The following is a 19,546-nucleotide window of genomic DNA, read 5'->3' on the forward strand; positions in this document are numbered from 1 at the left end:
GGCTGTAACTTTAGTTTGTTGTGGTGATGCCAGCATGACTGTACTACACAGGAGTGGAAATGTATGTGGAAAATGTGCATTCAATGACAGTGAGTAGTGAATGTAGAAAAACTGAGACATACTTTTGAAATTGCATTTACTTTAGACATCTCAGGCTGTTCATCATCTGTTTTGTAAATGGATGGACATTTTCAGAATGAACTTCTTTATACCAAAGAAAGGGAAACATTTGGAGATGTTGTTATTTGTAGATCATTATGCGATGGTTTTTCTGGTCTGGCTCGCTGGAGATCAAATAGGGCTGTATGTGGCTCATGAACTAAAATAAGTTTGACACCCCTGCTGCAGAAGGAAGGTTGGAAATTGGTGTAATAGTTCTCATATGTAAAAAATAACATTTCTTTCCATTGTAGTGGTGTAAACAATCCACTAGATGGCACACTTCAGCAATTTGTTTTACAGCCAGTACACACTCCGGACGTTAGGAGGCGCCGCCTGCTGGTAATAACCAGGGACTCAGTGGCGTAGAGGAAGACAACCCCACTGTCTTTCCACATTCTGCGGCTTTTTCGGTCCAGTCTCGGTCGGGAGAAAGACCGAGACCTTTCCGACAGGAGGTGGAGTTCGTTGTGCTTCAACTCCGGTGACCAGATATCTGCTGCAATGTTAACATAGAGCTGAGACTACATATCTGCTGCCTCTGATACATGACAGGTAACTTTATATTTATGTTATCCAACATTACGGTGTTCCAGCAGTAACATTATCACGCAGCCTAACGCTAGCTAAAACTACAGCTGCTCTTTATCAACGTCCCTTGTTTGACTTGCGGTGTCTTGTGGTTAACGTTAGCTAATCGTCAGCGGTGGCTAGCGTACGTGTGTAGCAAATGCAGTAAGTCGACGCCGACATGGACTGAAGAGAATACGGAAGCGTTAGTGTGAAGGCTCTGTAATGTAACTCCTCCTTTGTTGGATATTTCACTTCCTTTCCTAGTTAGCCGAGATATGTAGCTAGCTAGTCGGGGCTTGTCAGACAACCACCCACCAGGTGCACGGACCAGGCTGCTCTCACTTTTCCTAATCTTATTATTAGTCTCCCTTAAGTGACATGTGTATGTGAACATGTCCCCAAAAACCCCGAAGAACAGCTAAACAGGCAAAATAAGGACTTTAATGTACTAGCAAGCTAACGACAGTAAGTTAACGTTACCTTCATTCATTCAGGAAGAAGATGTTCACTTGAGAAGTGATAGCATGTGTCCGCAGTTGCTTGCTGCAGGGGATCTTTATGTAACTCACCGTATTTCTTGGTATGCTCTAAGCCAATTAATGCAATTTCCTCTCCTTGGTAAGGTGTCGTCATGTGTCCTAACAGACAAAGTAGCTACATTGTTTTAATTATGACAAATGTTTAGTTGATACACAGAAAGCCCGCAAATGTGTTATGCTACAGTTACCAGAATTGTCAAGGGACTTTGCCGCCTTCTTTCCAGCACACACCAGCCATGGAGTTCAACAAACTGCTGACATTGTGGATACTTTGCTTGTGTCTCATTGGAGAAAGTTGGACTGAAAAACCAGCTTCACCTACACCCGAGAGTCCGACTGTTGAAAATGGGGTGTCAGGTGAGTAATCAATAATGGCATTAATTTGTTGTATCATTACAAAAAGTCTATTTTTATTCACCTCTTTAGCTAAGATGACACACTACTGGCAGAAGGGTTACTCTTCGTGCCACATCTTTGTGATGGTGCAGGCACTAAATGTGGCCACGCTGAGAATAGTCCGGCTGGCATTCTCCATTAAGCTCTGTCCTCCAACTCAGATCAAACCACCAAGTCAAACTGAGCCAATCGATCTATTGGTTAGTGCAGCACATGAGCAGGGCTTTAAGTAATTTCTGAATCAGGTCATTATAATCAAGATGTTATTATTTCCAAAAAATCGTGAATTAGAATCAACACATTGCAAATATTCCCCTAACATTTGGCATTGACATTACAACATAAACTGTTATTCTTTATCACACTTGGTTCATATTTGTATATATAAAGATAAAGTGGCCCGGCACAAGTCAGTGCAATCATTACATGATTGTCTGCACAGTGCTAAAGAGGACACCATAATGATATTATGTCGACACTCGTATCTTGGATTTGCACTTCTCGTCATGTGTCACCAAAATTCTTAACTATGAAACCTAATGCGTTGACTCGCATGTTAAAGGCAATTTGGGCCTCTCACAACAGCATACTCCTGCAGTGACTTACTGCACTACATTTACGGCACAGTTTTTGTTTCTTTTTCGTGGATGGTTTGATTTAAAGCTAAAACACGAGTGAATTTAACAAGCTCCTCTTTGGAAAAAAATGCTGATCTTTTTAGATGAGGCCCTCAATCACTGACAATCTCTCGTCTCAGTCTGTGAAGTGATTTCCCATGAATCATAACAATGGTTACATCAGTTAAGCACATTTTGAAACTGCAAAACAGACCGTGAACTGTGAAACCCGAGTCTACTTGGGACAAGTATGAGCTAGTTATGACATACCATGACTCAGGTTTTTTTTAAAGTGTGCTAGTGTAAGAGTTCGTATCTGTTGACAAAAGGCATAACCGTTGCTCAGATTAACATTTTGAAATCTTTATCTTGACTTGACTGTCTATACTTTAAGCAACAACTGGGCAAAGACAAACTTGCATGGTTGTAATCTTTACTGCTTACTAGTGTGGTTAAACAGGAACTACTGAGACATTGTCCATGTTGCTCATACACATTTTGCACTTGAAGCACATTTTTTAACTAGTGTGTGTCACATGTCCGAAGAGGCCTCAGCAAGGGGAAAAAATTATTCTTGACAGTGATTTTCAAAGCATGACAGGTATCCTGAATGGCAATACGACAATAGTAACTGCTGCAGTTATGAAGTAACAAAGTTATGGAGTGTGTTTTACATCAACACGCAGGCACACAGTATGACTTACGTAACGCAAGCTCTTAAAAAAAGCAGGCTGACTGGTATGTAAATATCTTATCTGGTGTCTCCGGAGGTTTGCAAGCCAAATGAGAAAGAGGGCCACATTGGGTGTATGAGAGCGTTGCAGGTGCAGGCTTTCACCAGAGTAACTGTCTGTCTTTGTTTAACATGGCGAGTGTGAATGAGCGAGAGTAATTGCCTTTTCGGTATGTGGCTTTGCAGGTTTCCTAAAGCTGAATGTTTGCATACTTTGGCTCAAAAATTAACCTTTCACTACACCAAAGCTCCCTTTGTGTATCAAGCCTTCTGAGTTCACGTACAAGGCACAATTTGCCAACTACAAAAACTTTCACACAGTGACTGTTGCAAAGATAAATCAGTGACACAGTTTACTTTCTGTTTCGCCTCTCTATTTGCTCGGCCAACCTGTCATAACATATGGTTCAGTGAATAAAGAAAACCTGGATTGATATGATGAGTTGATCCGTGGGTGGGGGCATTATGCTGTAAATGCCAGCTTAATGCAAGCCAAATGCCTGCAGTTGATTATGAACTATTGTGTGGGTGACAGTAATTAATGATGACTCAGAATCAATCGAGATGTATGGACCTGAGTTTCGGCCATTTATGAAAAGGGAAGTGAGTTTGATTATGCATACTGCTACACCATATTGTTGTGTGAATGCAGGCAATATATAAAACAATGGTTGTTTGGGAGTTCATGTTATAAAAAAAATACCTGGTACTATCAAACAGAGTAAAGAAGGGTCAGGTCACCTTACAGGCAGACTTAAATGTTGTGATTAGAAAGGTTAAGTTCAAATTTTGATGGTAAGACGCAATCTTGTTAATGAAAACCAAGTGTAGGGAACTGCAAGCCACTTCCTCATGTTGGTGAGCAAGGCCTGCCTCCCCTTTCTTCACCTTCTTCTTTTGTGGTTATAATCTAATGAAAGTCTCAGTAAAGCAAACTGTTCAACTTCTGCTTCTTATATATACTTAATCTAACCAGGAAAAGGCCTCTCTGAGATTGGAAATCACAAATTAACTGGCGTGTCCGGGCTCAGATAGCAGCAGCACATAGAACATAGAGGTTATATAAAACATATTTAAATTGAATTGAATAAAATATACGCTTCTGGAGGTTTCGGGGGGTTTCTTATGAATTCACTTCAACCATGCTGCTTTAAATTGAAATTCACATTCAAACTTACTGTGTTATTACAGGTAGCCCGCCATGCCCTTTCACACAACTCCTGAGTGTCTGCAGTACATGCCAAACAATATTTCCTCTTAGTGGGAGTGGCAGCATTATCTCTGATCTATGGCAGAGGATCACTAATCCCTCAGGAAGGAGAGAGAGAGAACAGAGGGCTGATAGACTTCTCTAGATAACCTACAGCTAAATTAGATGAGCATTTATCACAGAAGCACATATTTCTGATTTATCTACAATTAATTGTGGAGCCATACATACTAAAATTCTCACAAGTTACCAAGGCCTGACTGTCAAACTGCTAGATACAGTTGAACCTAAGCATTTATACTAACTCAAGTTTGCTGCAATCAAACAGAACTGTGAAATCTACATTGACAATAGATTTAAAAAAGCATAATTGTTAAAAGCTGATCCATCTTGGCACATGGCCTTTTTTTGCTCTGCACAGTCATGGTATCTTGCTTCCTGGTAACATCCCCACATTGACGGAAAGGCTTGACATAAACAAGGCTTTGTCTTCAGCCAAGGAATTTTGCAGTTCATTTATATTAGCGCGAGAGAGGGTGAGGGAGGGAAATCCAACCAGGGACTTTGTATTCTGACTTTTCTGCTAAAAGCACAAAAGGTTAAAAGCCATGAACCTTTTTGGCCAACACGGGATTAGTGGAAGTTAAGAGAGCTAATGTAGCTTTGAGCTAAAATGAGTACTTCAGATTGTTTATACTGTCTATATTTAGATGACCTGTCTTTAAAAACAATGTCACACTGCTAAAAAAAAAATCACACATTTGGTGCTGAAATGTAAATATATGGACATAAATATTTGTCTTATCACATAGCAACAAAAAGGACCATGACTAAGATTTTCTTCAAACATCTTTTAAACAGACCTATTCATTCACAGTGTAGGTCCTGCTCACTTGTAGAGCACATGCAAGTTCAGTAACTGTCTTGGTATTTTTGGAGATGCTGGATGACAAAGCAAGTGGAAAAAAAATAAGAGAAATTAATTACACATGTCAAGTTTTTGGTGTTTTCAAGAATCAATATAAATGAAATCAAAAACGTATGTAAAGAACTGTTGTAGGAAATAGAGGTTGTTTAATCGCCTTGAACAGTGAATGAAGACTTTTTTTCCCCTCAGTCTTTGTAGTAGTAGTGGTAGCAATAGTGCTAAAGAGTTTCAAAGTTGCATGTTACCACTATCTTAAGATGTCTTTTTTTCTCTCCACCAGATCTGTGTCGCATCGACGAGCCACTATGCAAAGATGAGAACGCCATTCTCAGCTACGAGGCTATCCGTAGTATCCACAAGCAGATGGATGATGACGCAAACGGCAATGTAGACGTTGTAGAAACAGACGGCGTAAGTGTCAGCCTAAAAATGAATAATCAATAGGAGCTGCTGCTCTGTTGGACAGGGTACTCTTGTTTGTGTCGGTGGTCTTCATTCAGTCTAAAGAGGCTTACAGGTATCATTATTGTAATCCTGTGTCATCTGACTCGTCACAGGATTTGCTGCTGAGATGGTCAGTTAATCATAGCCGTGTAATGTGCTTAACTTACTCTGAGTTACTGGAGGATTAGTCCTGTTTCTGCCTCAGTGCCCTTTTTACAGAAGTTTTTGTCAATAATTAACCTAATTCACATTAAGTGTGTTTGTATCTGGTGTGCATGTTGTAGACACTGATGTTGCCACATTTATACAAACACATTGTAAAAGGGATATTATGATACTATTAATCAGATTGTGTGGGTTATATATTTGAAAGGCATGATGGATAGTGTGAGCTGCTTTTCTTTTCAATACAGTGGAGTATAGTGAAAGCGCTTTATAAACAGATACAGTTTATGTCCATTTACAGCCATTTAATGCTCATCAGAAGTCAAGTTGCTTCTCAGATGTCACTGGTGCCTTTAAGACACTGTCTGGTGTCCATTTAGCTTGTCTAAACGACACGTTGTAGCCTTGAGGAGGCCTCCCCTGGAGCCTCATTTCACTCTGGTTCAGTCTGTTGCATGTGGTTGAGGTCAGACCAAAGCCGTCTCTGCTTTTAGAAGAGGCACTTGGTATGCAAATACTCCAAAGGCAAAGAATCAAGTGCTACAGTTAGCAGGCACATCTGTAGTGGCTTTGAGCCGAGTAATAGAAAGCTCAAAACGATTAAGAGCACTTCAAGTCAGTAGCTGGACTTCCTGTTATCACACGGTGATTAAATAAAGAGGAAAGATGATTTCTTTATGACCAAGATCAAAGTCTGCATCTGGCTTTTTGGAGTGAGCTTCAAGCCTCGGCCACATTGTACAGGCCCTACTAATTTTCCCATGAATAGATTTTCAGGAGCGTGATGTTTCACCTGCTTTACAGACCGTCTCTCTCTACCCTGTAGTGAAATCCTCCCACACAAATCTATCAAGAAAGAAAGGCATCATGACTTATTACTGTCTACCACCCATGGTGCATGAGTTGGCTTTTGTGGGAGTGGAAGATGTTATGTATGTGAGTTAGCCTACAATATAGTGGGCAACCAGTAGTGTGGTTCCATTGGCCAGCAGTTGACCACTACCTCTCCAATGGGGGCGAAACTGGATTCTAAGTGCCATAAATTTTTGTTTTGTTGCCACTTACTATGTGCAGTGGTGTCTTGTGTACAACATGCAGGGTTCTCATTTTCAAACGGAGATGCCTAAAAGTAATCTAGAATCTTATATGTTGTTTCTATTACCCTTAACAATACAGAAAACAAAGTTGTGTTTTTTTTGGAAATGTTATATGTTTGGCTAGTCAAATGTCATGTTAACCCCCAAAGTGGAACTCAAAAGACGCTTCACAATGTTTATTATACTCAGCTTGTAGCTGGGTATTTGTTTGTTTGAGTTACACTTAGAGGACAAGTTCAACATTTTGGGAAAGGCTAGCTGTCAGTAGCCGGTGGACTTAGATTAATAGAAAGACTAGAAACGAAAACAGAGCAACATCATGCTCTACCAGCACCACGAATAATCACTGATTAACACCATATCAACACAAGTTGCAGTTTTACTGAGGGAGATTATGAGTAGGGTTGCATTGGTATGAGCTTTTCATCGTATGATATTCGTCTCAGAAAATATCACTGTATACAGTGATACAAAATTATTATCGTTATTATTATCAGCTGCAGTGACCCTCAGGGGACTGAAAACATTTTTTTTTTTTTGGTTGAAAAACACTTTGTTATCTGTGAAAAGTCTGACAGGCAGTCAAAGAGGAAAGAGAGATGCACTCACGTAGGTGAGATTCTCCACTCAGTTGCTTTTTTTTTTTTTTTTTCTCGATACTTTAGATAAGCAAATGGAGACAGTATGATGTCAGTTTTCATACCACAGTTTAAGGTTTCATGGTATCCTGCTCCAAACCAAGTCGTGTCAGACTTCCTGGCTGGAGTCGCGCTGGTTGTCTTGCAGTCTCGCTGTGATGATAAAACTTGAGGAAAGAAAATGACAAGGGTGTTTTTACAGGACAATTTATGACAAGACTGGCAGCAAGAAAACAAGAGTATTTCCCAAAGTGTTGCACTCTTACATAATCATTGTGACAGCCAATTAAACAGCTTAAATAAACACAAGCTTTAGTTGAAACTAAATAATGACAATAAAATAATGGTGAATTATAATGAAAAAGTATTTGACTCTCAGAATATTCGTGTTAAAACACTCAAATTAATTTTACCAAAAGACCCACAAGTGGCAGACCTAAAAAAAACAAAAACAAAGGCAGTGAACTTTTCTGTGGTGAGTAGGTCCCTTTTGACAGCAAAATATTTGTTACACTTTATGCCACAAAACCTCTCTATTTCATGCTCTGCTGGTTTTCAGTAACATCGCTGTCTGGCTTTTAGATATTGATGATCAACACTCTTGTAATACTGAGAAACTATTAACATGAGTGTGGAGGAAGTTCTGAGATGTTCCAGATCATTAAATAGTTAGCGGAAAATCTTAGTAATTTTTCAGGTCATGCGTGGTTGAGATATTTATAGTGTTTTATGTTCCTTTCATAGTGAGTGAAGCGAACACACACGAAAGCCACAAGAACTGCATTTCCTTCTTTATGGAGGTCATAAAGACCGCTGTAGTGAAACAGGTCACACTACCATCCAAACCCCTCAACAGCAATATTCACAGAGCATTTAATAAAGTGGTCTTTGTCTACCAACTATTCATAAGTTTTATTCAGACAACCTCCTCTCAGAAGTACAGTTTGTGCTGTTTAGTATGTGGGCATTCATTTTTGAATTAAGCTTCATCGCAGTGTGTTGGCTCAAACCAAGTTAACTAAAGTTCTGTGTGCTGAGGTTGTGTCAGTAATAGAGACAGAATTGCAGTTCTCTAACAAAGGATAGTTTGCAAGATTTGAGGCTTGTGAAGTGTTACAGCTACTTTTTTTCCAGTTACCATTTGTACAAGATGGATTCTTTGTAACCACTGTAAACATCCTTGTCATTCTGCAGTTCCTGAGAGAAGATCTAAACTACCATGACACGAAGGGCAGGCATAACAGCTTCCACGGGGATGACCAGCTCATCAGTGTGGTGGACTTGTGGAACGCATGGAAGGGCTCTGAAGGTACTGCTTTGAAGCATTTCCCCCCTCAGGGCCAGCAGTAACTGCACATACAGCCCTCTGTTTCAGATCTTCTTTTTTGTTTGACTTGTAGACCGCAGGCATTGTTTTGCACATTGATTTTACATGAAACACTCTCGTGACTGTGGTTATTGGTCTGTGTAGCAGTGTTTTTAAAGTCAGTAAATTGTGACTGAAAGTGTGGGTCACACTGACATAACCCCCGCTTGACCCTCTCACTTGCCCAACACAGGAGCAAGGCAGTTGATCAGGTGGCAGGTCAAGCAAAGTGCAGTCTCCTTATCAGCTCTAGCTAGTAGCAAAGCGGACATCGTTGACTCTGTCAGCACAAAATTCACATCCACACTCTCACCTCCTTCAGCCTATCTGTTTGGCTAGGCTATCGTGTACTCTTTGAGAGCACTTTTCATGTGCTGTGTCTGGCACCCGTGTCTTTTCACACCCTTTCCTCTGGCTGCCTTTCTCCCCTTTTTTTGCACGTAGTACTGACTTATCCTGCATTGCAGTTTCTTGACAAGGCTCTGGAGGTTTGGAGCCAGGAAACTGGGTTTTTTGTTCAAGAGAGCAACACATTAACACAGACGGCCCACACTATTGACACACTGCCAGGAGCTGGGGAGTATATTTTCCTTCCCCAGTCATTACTGTGGGCATGCCAATGTATGCAATGCTGTGTGATACCTCATAGATCATTCAGCATACAGCTGCACATGGCCATATATGTTTCATGTGTCAAGCAGCCTATACAGTGCAGTTAAAATGTGTTATGATAGTGACACATTGTTGTTTTGGTTCTGTACATTGGGTTTGAAATCAAAGAATATCTATGAGGTTCCTGCCGACTGGTGTTAACATTCATTTCAGAGCAGTGTACGTAGAAAGCAGACATTGAGAGACAGACAGTATTTGGACAAGTTAACACGACCTTTGCTACAGTCATCATATTTAATATTTTTTAGCACATGTTTTATAATCACTGTTTGCTTGAAGTCTATGACCCACAGACGTCAGCAGACACTTGGCTTCTTCCTTGGTGATGCTCTGCTTGGCCTGTACTGCAGCTATTATCAGTTCTTTCTACTGTAGGGGGGATTTTTTGCCCTCAGCCAGTTCGTGAAACACATGAACAGTTGGACTGAGGTCAGCTGACTGACCACTTGTCCCCAAGAAATATTTCATAACCGTTTATTTTTTTCTGATTCTGTGGGTTCACTGTTTTAAAATGAGTGGCTGAAAAGCAGCAGGCTTACAAGTACAATGTTTGACTCAATTAGGGTTGAAGTGGTAAACGGTTTCAGGGTATACCATGGTATGAGAGTTGATAGTAACCACACCATGTAAAATGCATACGGACAAATAATCTCACCTGCTTATGCCCATCTCCTTTCCTCCTTGAATGCCTGTCAGACTTTCTACAAATACCTCCTTAAAAATGAAGATAAGTTTCAATTTTAGTCAAGTGTGAACTCTTCTGATGTCATTTGTTTAAGGGTTGTTGCAACTGAGGATAATAGTTATGATAATACTAATATTATTAATTGTGCAGTACCATATACGGGGATACCTTGAAACCATGCTATTTTCTGAGACGGTTATCATACTGTGAAAATCTCATACCGTTGTAACCTTACACTCAATATAGATGTGAACACCATCGAATATTGTTGAAGAAAATTGTCAGCTGTTCAACCACAACTATTGTTTCATTTTAAAAACTAATTTGTTGGAAGACAGCAACAATAATGGAGACATATTGCCATCATGTTGCCTTGGATGAATGAGAAGCGATAAGCACTGTAACTGAATGTTTTTTTGTTGTTTGTTTTTTACTTCCCCCTCAGTGTATAATTGGACAGTGGATGAGGTGGTGGAATGGCTCATCACCTATGTGGAACTGCCACAATACGTGGATGCCTTTCGCAAGATGAGTTTTAATGGAAGTGCCATGCCAAGGTAAGAGCTGTTAAGACTTTTCTAACTTTTTTAACTACTCCAGATAAAAAATGTGCCACCAATAAGTTGTGGTTTATACAGGACTGGTAAGACATTCTTTTAAAATTGAATACTTAAGCAAAAGTGATAAGACTCAAGCTACTCATAACCACAGTGATGCACAATGTGGGGCTGATACCGACACATATATTATTGACTTCACACAGCTTTTCTAGTGCCAGCAATTAAAGCCATTTACTTTACTGTCTTTTGAAGTGAGTGAAACACCATTCCCTGTTCTGATCACTCAGTGTCAGTTTTATTCCCTTTATTTTAATTTCCAACAATCAGTGTATCTGTTAACCATTACTGTTTTAAATCTGAGTGGCTGGATTTACAAGATTTGTGAAGGGGTCACATTACACATGGCTCATAATGGTTTACACCCTTTGCGCTTCCTTTATTTGTTCCTGTAAAATGACCGTGTGTCTGTTTTCTCTCAGGCTCGCCGTAAAGAACACCACTCTGACACACTCTATTCTGAAGATTTTGGATCGCAGCCATGTGCAAAAGTTGCAGCTCAAATCTTTGGACACCGTACTGTTTGGAGCGCCCCTGAGTATGTGACGTTATTCTTTTTTAATTCCCGTTGCAGCTCTGATTGATACAACATCGCTTTATCGTTGTTTTGTTCCAGATACTTTAAAACCCTGACCAGACATAAGAAGGAGGGTTCTGTTTTTATTACAGTCTTTATTAGAGTTTAGATTTTAGTCCCAATTCCGGTTAATAAGCAGGATATCTCAAAAACGTGTTTACAGAATTCAGAAAAATTTGGTGGAAAGACATAAATACTCTACTTACATGGATGCTAAAAAATCCTGTCACACACTGTACTTTTCTATTATTGCCATTTTCATTGAGATACTGATCTATTTGTAGATTTAAAAAGACACAAAACTTCAAAACAAATTTGATGGATTCTGCATCCTTGATGTGCACCCAAAATGCTTCATAGCTGTTCCAAATGAAAGGCATTGCTTACACTGGAAATATGTTGGAACCGGTTCACGGAGCGTTATTAAACATCTTCGAAATGACTCAGTTGATACATGAAAAACAGAATAGCTTCTCTTGAATTTTGAGATCATTACTGTGACACATCCTGAGGAAGGTTTGAGTTTGTATTAACAGCCTACCACCATTACTAACATCCTGACCACTGTTGTCTGCTACTCTCACTTTTCATCAGCACCTTGTCCCAATGATATGTTGTTTGCCTCATTTATTTATTCAGTCACTTACTCATCTACCCACTGGTTTACTAATTTACTCACTTTTGTCGGCCCACCGTTGATATGTGGGGGAAATCCTGTTACTACCTGTATCAGTTTCAGGGATTGAGGAAGTGAGCTGAGAGTTAGACCACACTGCTCTGTATTCCAGACACTCCCCTCTGCGTACTGAGACAAATAAACACACCACTCATCCTCTCTCTCTCCTTCTCCAGTATCACTGCTCCACGTCTGTAACTACAGATTGTAGTTCTTCAGGTTTTTGAGTTTGTGAGTTCTTCACATCACAATGGTTGGGGTGTGTCTCAGCTGTCATACCTCTTGGCAGGACTTTATATTTTTTTAACCTAATCTGTGTTGACACTGTGAAAACATGTTCCCAGAATGACTGCCAAAATGCTGTTATTTTTTTCAATGAAAAACAACATATTTGTTGTTGAAAGCTTAGTAACTGTGTGACAGTTAAAAACTAACATTGTGCATTACTGAGCTAGAAAAATATGAACTAAGTGTTGTGAAAATATAATGCAGAGAGACTTCCCTAGCCTTGAGGTTCAACTCTGCCTTTCTGGAAAACAACTAAGATGGATAAAAAGAGAAGTGGAACGGTGGATATTTGGAAGAGAAGTGTTAATGAGGGCAGACATGTGATCATTAGAGAAAATGTAATGAACCATCATAGAAAGCAGTCATTTGCATTAGAAAGAATTTGCACAGGGGGACAGTGTGAAGCGGTCTGTGTCTGGCATGTGTCATTGTGGATGTGTTTGGTTAGAGTCACACCCGAAGGAAGACATTAGCGAGCGCTGTCTGGCTGTGACAGCCTCTCAAAGCCAGGGGGTCCCACTCACAGTCCGTCTGACTCACTGTAGAAAGCAGCAGCATTTTAAGACATATCTCACAATGGGTTGATCCTAATCTAGTGGACAGTTGTGTAATAGTAATTAACCCAACCCATTTCCTGTTTTGTGGTTAATTAAATGTCACTTTATGCTCTCTTGGTGGTATCTGTGGGAGGCAGTGAATGTAGTGTTGACTGTATCTAACTTGGGTGATGACTGAGGGGAAACTGTGTTTCCTGTTTAGGACAGATAGTGTTGTAAGAGCAGTAAATAGAACCAAGAGAATAGTATAGAATAAGGATATTATTTTGTATTATCTCAGCGATAATGCACAGTATTTCCTTAAAGCATCTGTGCTCAGTTACAGTGTAGACCAAAACAAATTTAGCACACATGCATTTCAGTTTAAATATCGTGACCTCATCTGGAGTACTTGTCCTCTTGGTCATTGAGAGGCAGGGCTTGAAATACTCGTTCTGTGTACATGCACTGGCACATGTAACTTTGAAAATGACATGCACCAAAAACATTTTTACCTGCACAGATTTGATTTTATTTAGGGATGCACTGAATATTTGGTAACCGAATATATTCGGCCGAATACTGCAAAAAAAACCACACATTCAGTATTCGGTGGAATAAGTGAAAAGCAAAGCCGAATAATAGCAGTGTGTTTTGATGACGCAATCAAACAGCGTGATTTGTTTTCCACAGAGCTCTATGGTGCAAGCATTTTGCTCACATTTGTGACTAAAAATACTTTCGTGCGAGCAAAAGAAATCATTCAGGAGCACGCTGTGCGAGTACAGATTTCAACCAGCAGCAGAAACGAAAGCCAAATCCTGCCGGTTGTGGGTTGAACGGGGGTCACAGACACAGACAGGAATATGTATTCCTGTCAAATACGGCGGCCATAGTGCTCCACGGTGCAAGATAACGGCTTACCAGCAACGGAGCCCAGCTCCAGGTCAAATAATTTCCTCTTCTTGGTGTCATGACTACCCAAAAGTACCTGGACAGCTGAGCCATGGCGGCACACAGGTATGTGGCATGTCAGAGGACAAACGAGCCGTTCACATTTCTGTCTTTGTGGCAGGTAATGGCCCACAAACCTCACCGCACTTTAGGGACTGTTCTTTACTTATGAAAGGACTGTTCTTTACTTGTCAGGGGAGGAGGGTGGCAGGTTGATTTTTATTTTATTTATTTATTTTATTTTGATCCCCCCTATGTTAATCACTTATTGATGCTGTTTTTGAAGTATGAATAAGTCAATAAGTAATTTATTCCATTGAAATATCATTGATGTACTATAGGAAAGTGATTTATCTTTTTATAAATGACAAAAGGCACATCTGCCTCATTTTCGCTGTGGTATCGTGATACTACTCAGAACCGTGATACTTTCACTGGTATTGTACCGTGGGTCCCAATTTTGGTACCATGACAACACTCATCTGGAGGGGGTTCATCTGCAAAAACTAATGAAAAACTAAACAACGGCATTCGGTATTCGGCCAAGCGTTTAATTTTCGGCTTCGGCCACAAATTTTCATTTTGGTGCATCCCTAATTTTATTTATTAATACCATTTTGTGTATTTGTCCTTCTTTCTTGGTACTTCCATTGCGGCTAGATCCAGCTGAAAGAAATCCAACATAGACCGCTGCAACTTTTTCTTTTTTTTTATAGCGCTTCAAATATGAGGAAATTTTCATTGTGTTAAAATGTAATTTAAGTTGACTGTTCCTTTATTTTTCTCTTAAGCCGTGCAGTAAAATAACTTCAGATTTAAGTTGTCATAGTCAGAGTCACACTTAACAGGATTACAATTAAAGAAAACCTCCAAACCTTTTAAGGAAAACGTTTCAAATTAAGGATATTTTGAATGTTTTGCAATACATTACAAAACAACTGATGTGGTGCTGCAACAGCACAAATTGTTGTGCATCAAAATCTAAGTGGCAGCTGGCTTGACAGGGTTTTATACGGTGCTGCCGTTGTGCTGTGTTGCTCTGTCTTGTCTATACGTCTTTTTATGCCGCGACATTGTCAGTTATTCAGTAGTTTTCCATTGCATGACAAAATGGACATACGGTGTGAGAGCATGTTGAAAGTGTCAATTGCTTGAATATCATGGCCAGTGCATAGGAGTCAGCACTGGCAGCCCTATACAACATATTTTCTGTACCAAGTTGTATGTGCTGGTGCATGCAGAGCCAAGAATTATGTTGACAGCTCAAATTTTACATGCACTACCATGCATATACACATGGTATTTTGAGCCCTGCGAGGTGATGATCTGCATATACAGACCTAAGAAGAGACAGGGGCAGTGGTTAGATGCTTTCGTGTAGATTAACTTTCTCACTTCTGGTTTGTCAGTTTGACACAGTAGTTGGCACAGCTCATCTATGTTCCTTGACTCTGATGAACTCTGTGTACTTTACACTGTAAGCATGTCTGTAGGAATATACAGTGGGGAGAACAAGTATTTGATACACTGCCGATTTTGCAGGTTTTCCCACTTACAAAGCATGTAGAGGTCTGTAATTTTTATCATAGGTACACTTCAACTGTGAGAGACGGAATCTTAAACAAAAATCCAGAAAATCACATTGTGTGATTTTTAAATAATTAATTTGCATTTTATTGCATGACATAAGTATTTGATCACCTACCAACCAGTAAGAATTCCGGCTCTCACAGACCTGTTTTCTTTAAGAAGCCCTCCTGTTCTCCACTCATTACCTGTATTAACTGCACCTGTTTGAACTCGTTACCTGTATAAAAGACACCTGTCAACACACTCAATCAAACAGACTCCAACCTCTCTACAATGGCCAAGACCAGAGAGCTGTGTAAGGACATCAGGGACAAAATTGTAGACCTGCACAAGGCTGGGATGGGCTACAGGACAATAGGCAAGCAGCTTGGTGAGAAGGCAACAACTGTTGGCGCAATTATTAGAAAATGGAAGAAGTTCAGGATGACGGTCAATCTCCCTCGGTCTGGGGCTCCATGCAAGATCTCACCTCGTGGGGCATCAGTGATCATGAGGAAGGTGAGGGATCAGCCCAGAACTACACGGCAGGACCTGGTCAATGACCTGAAGAGAGCTGGGACCACAGTCTCAAAGAAAACCATTAGTAACACCCTACGCCGTCATGGATTAAAATCCTGCAGCGCACGCAAGGTCCCCCTGCTCAAGCCAGCGCATGTCCAGGCCCGTCTGAAGTTTGCCAGTAACCATCTGGATGATCCAGAGGAGGAATGGGAGAAGGTCATGTGGTCTGATGAGACCAAAATAGAGCTTTTTGATATAAACTCCACTCACCATGTTTGGAGGAAGAAGAAGGATGAGTACAACCCCAAGAACACCATCCCAACCGTGAAGCATGGAGGTGGAAACATCATTCTTTGGGGATGCTTTTCTGCAAAGGGGACAGGACGACTGCACCGTATTGAGGGGAGGATGGATGGGGCCATGTATCGCGAGATCTTGGCCAACAACCTCCTTCCCTCAATAAGAGCATTGAAGATGGGTCGTGGCTGGGTCTTCCAGCATGACAACGACCTGAAACACACAGCCAGGGCAACTAAGGAGTGGCTCCGTAAGAAGCATCTCAAGGTCCTAGAGTGGCCTAGCCAGTCTCCAGACCTGAACCCAATAGAAAATCTTTGGAGGGAGCTGAAAGTCCGTGTTGCCCAATGACAGCCCCAAAACCTGAAGGATCTGGAGAAGATCTGTATGGAGGAGTGGGCCAAAATCCCTGCTACAGTGTGCAAACCTGGTCAAGAACTACAGGAAACGTCTGATCTCTGTAATTGCAAACAAAGGTTTCTTTACCAAATATTAAGTTCTGTTTTTATGATGTATCAAATACTTATGTCATGCAATAAAATGCACATTAATTACTTAAAAATCATATAATGTGATTTTCTGGATTTTTGTTGTAGATTCCGTCTCTCACAGTTGAAGTGTACCTAATGATAAAAATTACAGACTTCTACATGCTTTGTAAGTGGGAAAACCTGCAAAATTGGCAGTATATCAAATACTTGTTCTCCCCACTGTACACAGCCCTCCTGAAAGGTCATTGAGCACAAGTTTGACTTATGTGCCTTTTACTGTATCATACAGAGGGTTCACGTGAAGAGGGATGTGTGCTGTTGATCCATGGTGTAAATTTGTCTGTCGGTCGCAGCCAGTGGTGCAGGGACATGTTTGTAAAGGACTATGTTTTAAGGGCAAGCTTGTTTCTCTCTCTCTCTGATCTTTTCTCCTAATTTTACTTCCTTTTTGTCTCACTCCAGGAAGTAGAAGTCGTGTTTTTGACATCTCTTTCCCGCACACCCCTTTGCAGGTTTTGCAAGAAAAACTTGCATCATTCTGTGGCTTGCAAGGCTAAAATTCAGGATGTGTGTCTGTTGCTGCATGACATTATCATCAAATGGCAAACAGTCTGTATTGAACCCAAACTTGATTCTGGGGTTAATTTTGAAATAAAGAATCTAATCATAGGCTTATAAATGGGATAGCTGCTTTCTAGCTGCTGTGGCTTTTTATAGCTGTGAATCCCTTACAATGACAGCATACTCACACTAAGTTATTATTAGGCTTTGATTCATGGCTCCTCGTGTGTACCAAAGTGTTGTAGTTGCTATTGTTTGGTTTTCTGTGCATGTTCTGGTTGTCAGACTGAAATAGGCAGTGTTAAGCTGGCTTTATCGTGGTCTTTTGCACCAGGCCCCTCTCACCGCAACCTGAACTTGCTACTGACTCTATTTGTGTCTCTCCACAACATTTGCAGTATGACTAGGCTATGATCAACACAAGCTTCACACCAACCACATCCTTGTGAAGTTTGCTGATTGTTAGTAGCTTTATCTTGTGATCTTGATATACCTATATATTGCCTGGTTGAAATAAACATTCTCTTCTGTAGGTTTGTCTTGTGATTTTGATGTTTATCGCCATACATAAATGTGACTTTTTTATTTTCCTCTTTCTCTCAGTGAATAGACATAACCACCTAAAGGACTTCATGCTGGTCGTGTCAATAGTCATCGGCATGGGTGGCTGCTGGTTTGCCTACATTCAGAACCGCTACTCAAAGGACCACATGAAGAAGATGATGAAAGACCTGGAGGGCCTGCAGAGAGCTGAACAGAGTCTACATGACCTGCAACAGAAGTGAGGGTTTTTCCCACCACCCACACAACAAACTGTGTTCTAATCTACCAACACTGCATTGTGCACACACACCATTAGTTTCCACATAAAACACAGCATTAATGTGACACATCTTTTTTTTTTATTTTTTTGGTCTCATATTAGAGCTTTTTCAGTATCAAACCAATGCATGTATACTCCCCATCTTCTTGTCTACAGTGTAGTTCTGAAACACTGCCTTAAACTGACTTGAAACTAAATTTACTTCAAGAGTATTCTGATAAATAAACATTACTGAGCTTAAAACTAACATCAGCCAGTGCTGGATTGGCAACACTGCTTACATGTCTTGCATATGCAGTAAGTTATCTCTCACACACTCCTAGCTCTCTGAGTCTTTCTTTTTGTCCTCTGACACTGCAGTTTTGATAACTAGATGATGGTCTGAACATCAGCCTTACTCATTAATTATAGAGGCTTCGGTGTGTGAAATAGCACCCCTGCTCTTTCACCCTGAATGTTACAGGGGGACTTTTTCAACCAGGTATGTGTCACCATGGTGGTAAGTCTATGCAGACAAACGGTGTTTGACTCCCCCTGTGCTGCCAGCTCCCGGAGCTCTCTGCCCATTCTCCACTCCAGCCAAAATATGCTGTTTGGTGTTATCCAGCACCCAATGGATTTTTGCTTGCAGCATGGGCTGGGAGTTCCTGGCGCTGCCGGTATGGAACAAACACTGTTCGTCTGCACACACTTCCTCATCGTGGTGACACAAACCTGGTTGAAAATTGAGTAAGTATGTGTTCAAGGTCTTTTTTAACAAAAGTGTATTTCTAGTATTAGCTGAAGCAGGCATTAATTCAAAGAAGGTAGTGTGCAGGGAATTCCATCACTCTGATTTTACAGTGTAAATAAGAATTTGCATATAGTGTATCTCAGTCCTATGTATGAGTATTTGCACAGTCATGACTCAGTCATAAGTCATATCCTTCACCAGATTGCATGTACAGAGCTGCATTGTTCTAAAACGGGAAGTGAAAGACTCGAAGAGCTGCAATTTAATTCATTGGACAAAGTTTTAGAGCAGTCTTTCCCAAAGTTTTGGGTTGTGAACCTGTTTTCATTGTGTCACCAATTGGCTACGCTGGTCTATTTAGCTCAGATGCTGTGTGCAGAGCTGTTTACTCCCCTCTCCCTCTGTCTCTCTCATTCTCTGTTCTGGCAAACCTTTACCAGAAAATGTGTTTGCTCTCTGGTTGAGGTTACATTAAGCATGACTGATTTCCTCATTCTTGATCACTTGCATGATGATCAAAACCAAAATGCAAGGATGAGTTTGTAAACATTGGAAATACAGAGAAGAGGCCTCTGTGTGTTTTGTCTCAGGTTTTAGAGAAATGACAAGATTCACTGACTTAACGAGACACATTTGAATTAAATTCAACCATTAAATTAGTGAAAAAAGATTTATGACAA

The 19,546-nt window shown here is 40.5% G+C and overlaps 1 protein-coding gene across 5 annotated transcripts in view; it reads left to right on the top strand.

Annotated features, from left to right (window-relative positions):
* Positions 1-536: 536 nt before the first annotated feature.
* The window catches only part of stim1a (stromal interaction molecule 1a), a 34,761-nt gene continuing 15,751 nt past the window's right edge, over positions 537-19,546 (top strand). For 2 of the 5 annotated variants that reach the window (XM_078166971.1, XM_033631094.2), the window contains exons 1-7: positions 537-714; positions 1,496-1,628; positions 5,436-5,566; positions 8,694-8,808; positions 10,668-10,779; positions 11,262-11,377; positions 17,914-18,091. In XM_078166971.1, the coding sequence (XP_078023097.1) occupies positions 1,508-1,628; positions 5,436-5,566; positions 8,694-8,808; positions 10,668-10,779; positions 11,262-11,377; positions 17,914-18,091 (773 nt within the window). In that variant the 5' untranslated portion in view covers positions 537-714; positions 1,496-1,507. Of the gene's footprint in view, positions 715-1,019; positions 1,198-1,495; positions 1,629-5,435; positions 5,567-8,693; positions 8,809-10,667; positions 10,780-11,261; positions 11,378-17,913; positions 18,092-19,546 lie in introns of those variants that run through there. The other 3 variants (XM_078166970.1, XM_033631096.2, XM_033631095.2) reach the window with 2 other exon arrangements.

This window comes from Epinephelus lanceolatus, chromosome 4 (genome assembly GCF_041903045.1).
Source record: "Epinephelus lanceolatus isolate andai-2023 chromosome 4, ASM4190304v1, whole genome shotgun sequence".
NCBI classification, from domain to species: domain Eukaryota; kingdom Metazoa; phylum Chordata; class Actinopteri; order Perciformes; family Serranidae; genus Epinephelus; species Epinephelus lanceolatus.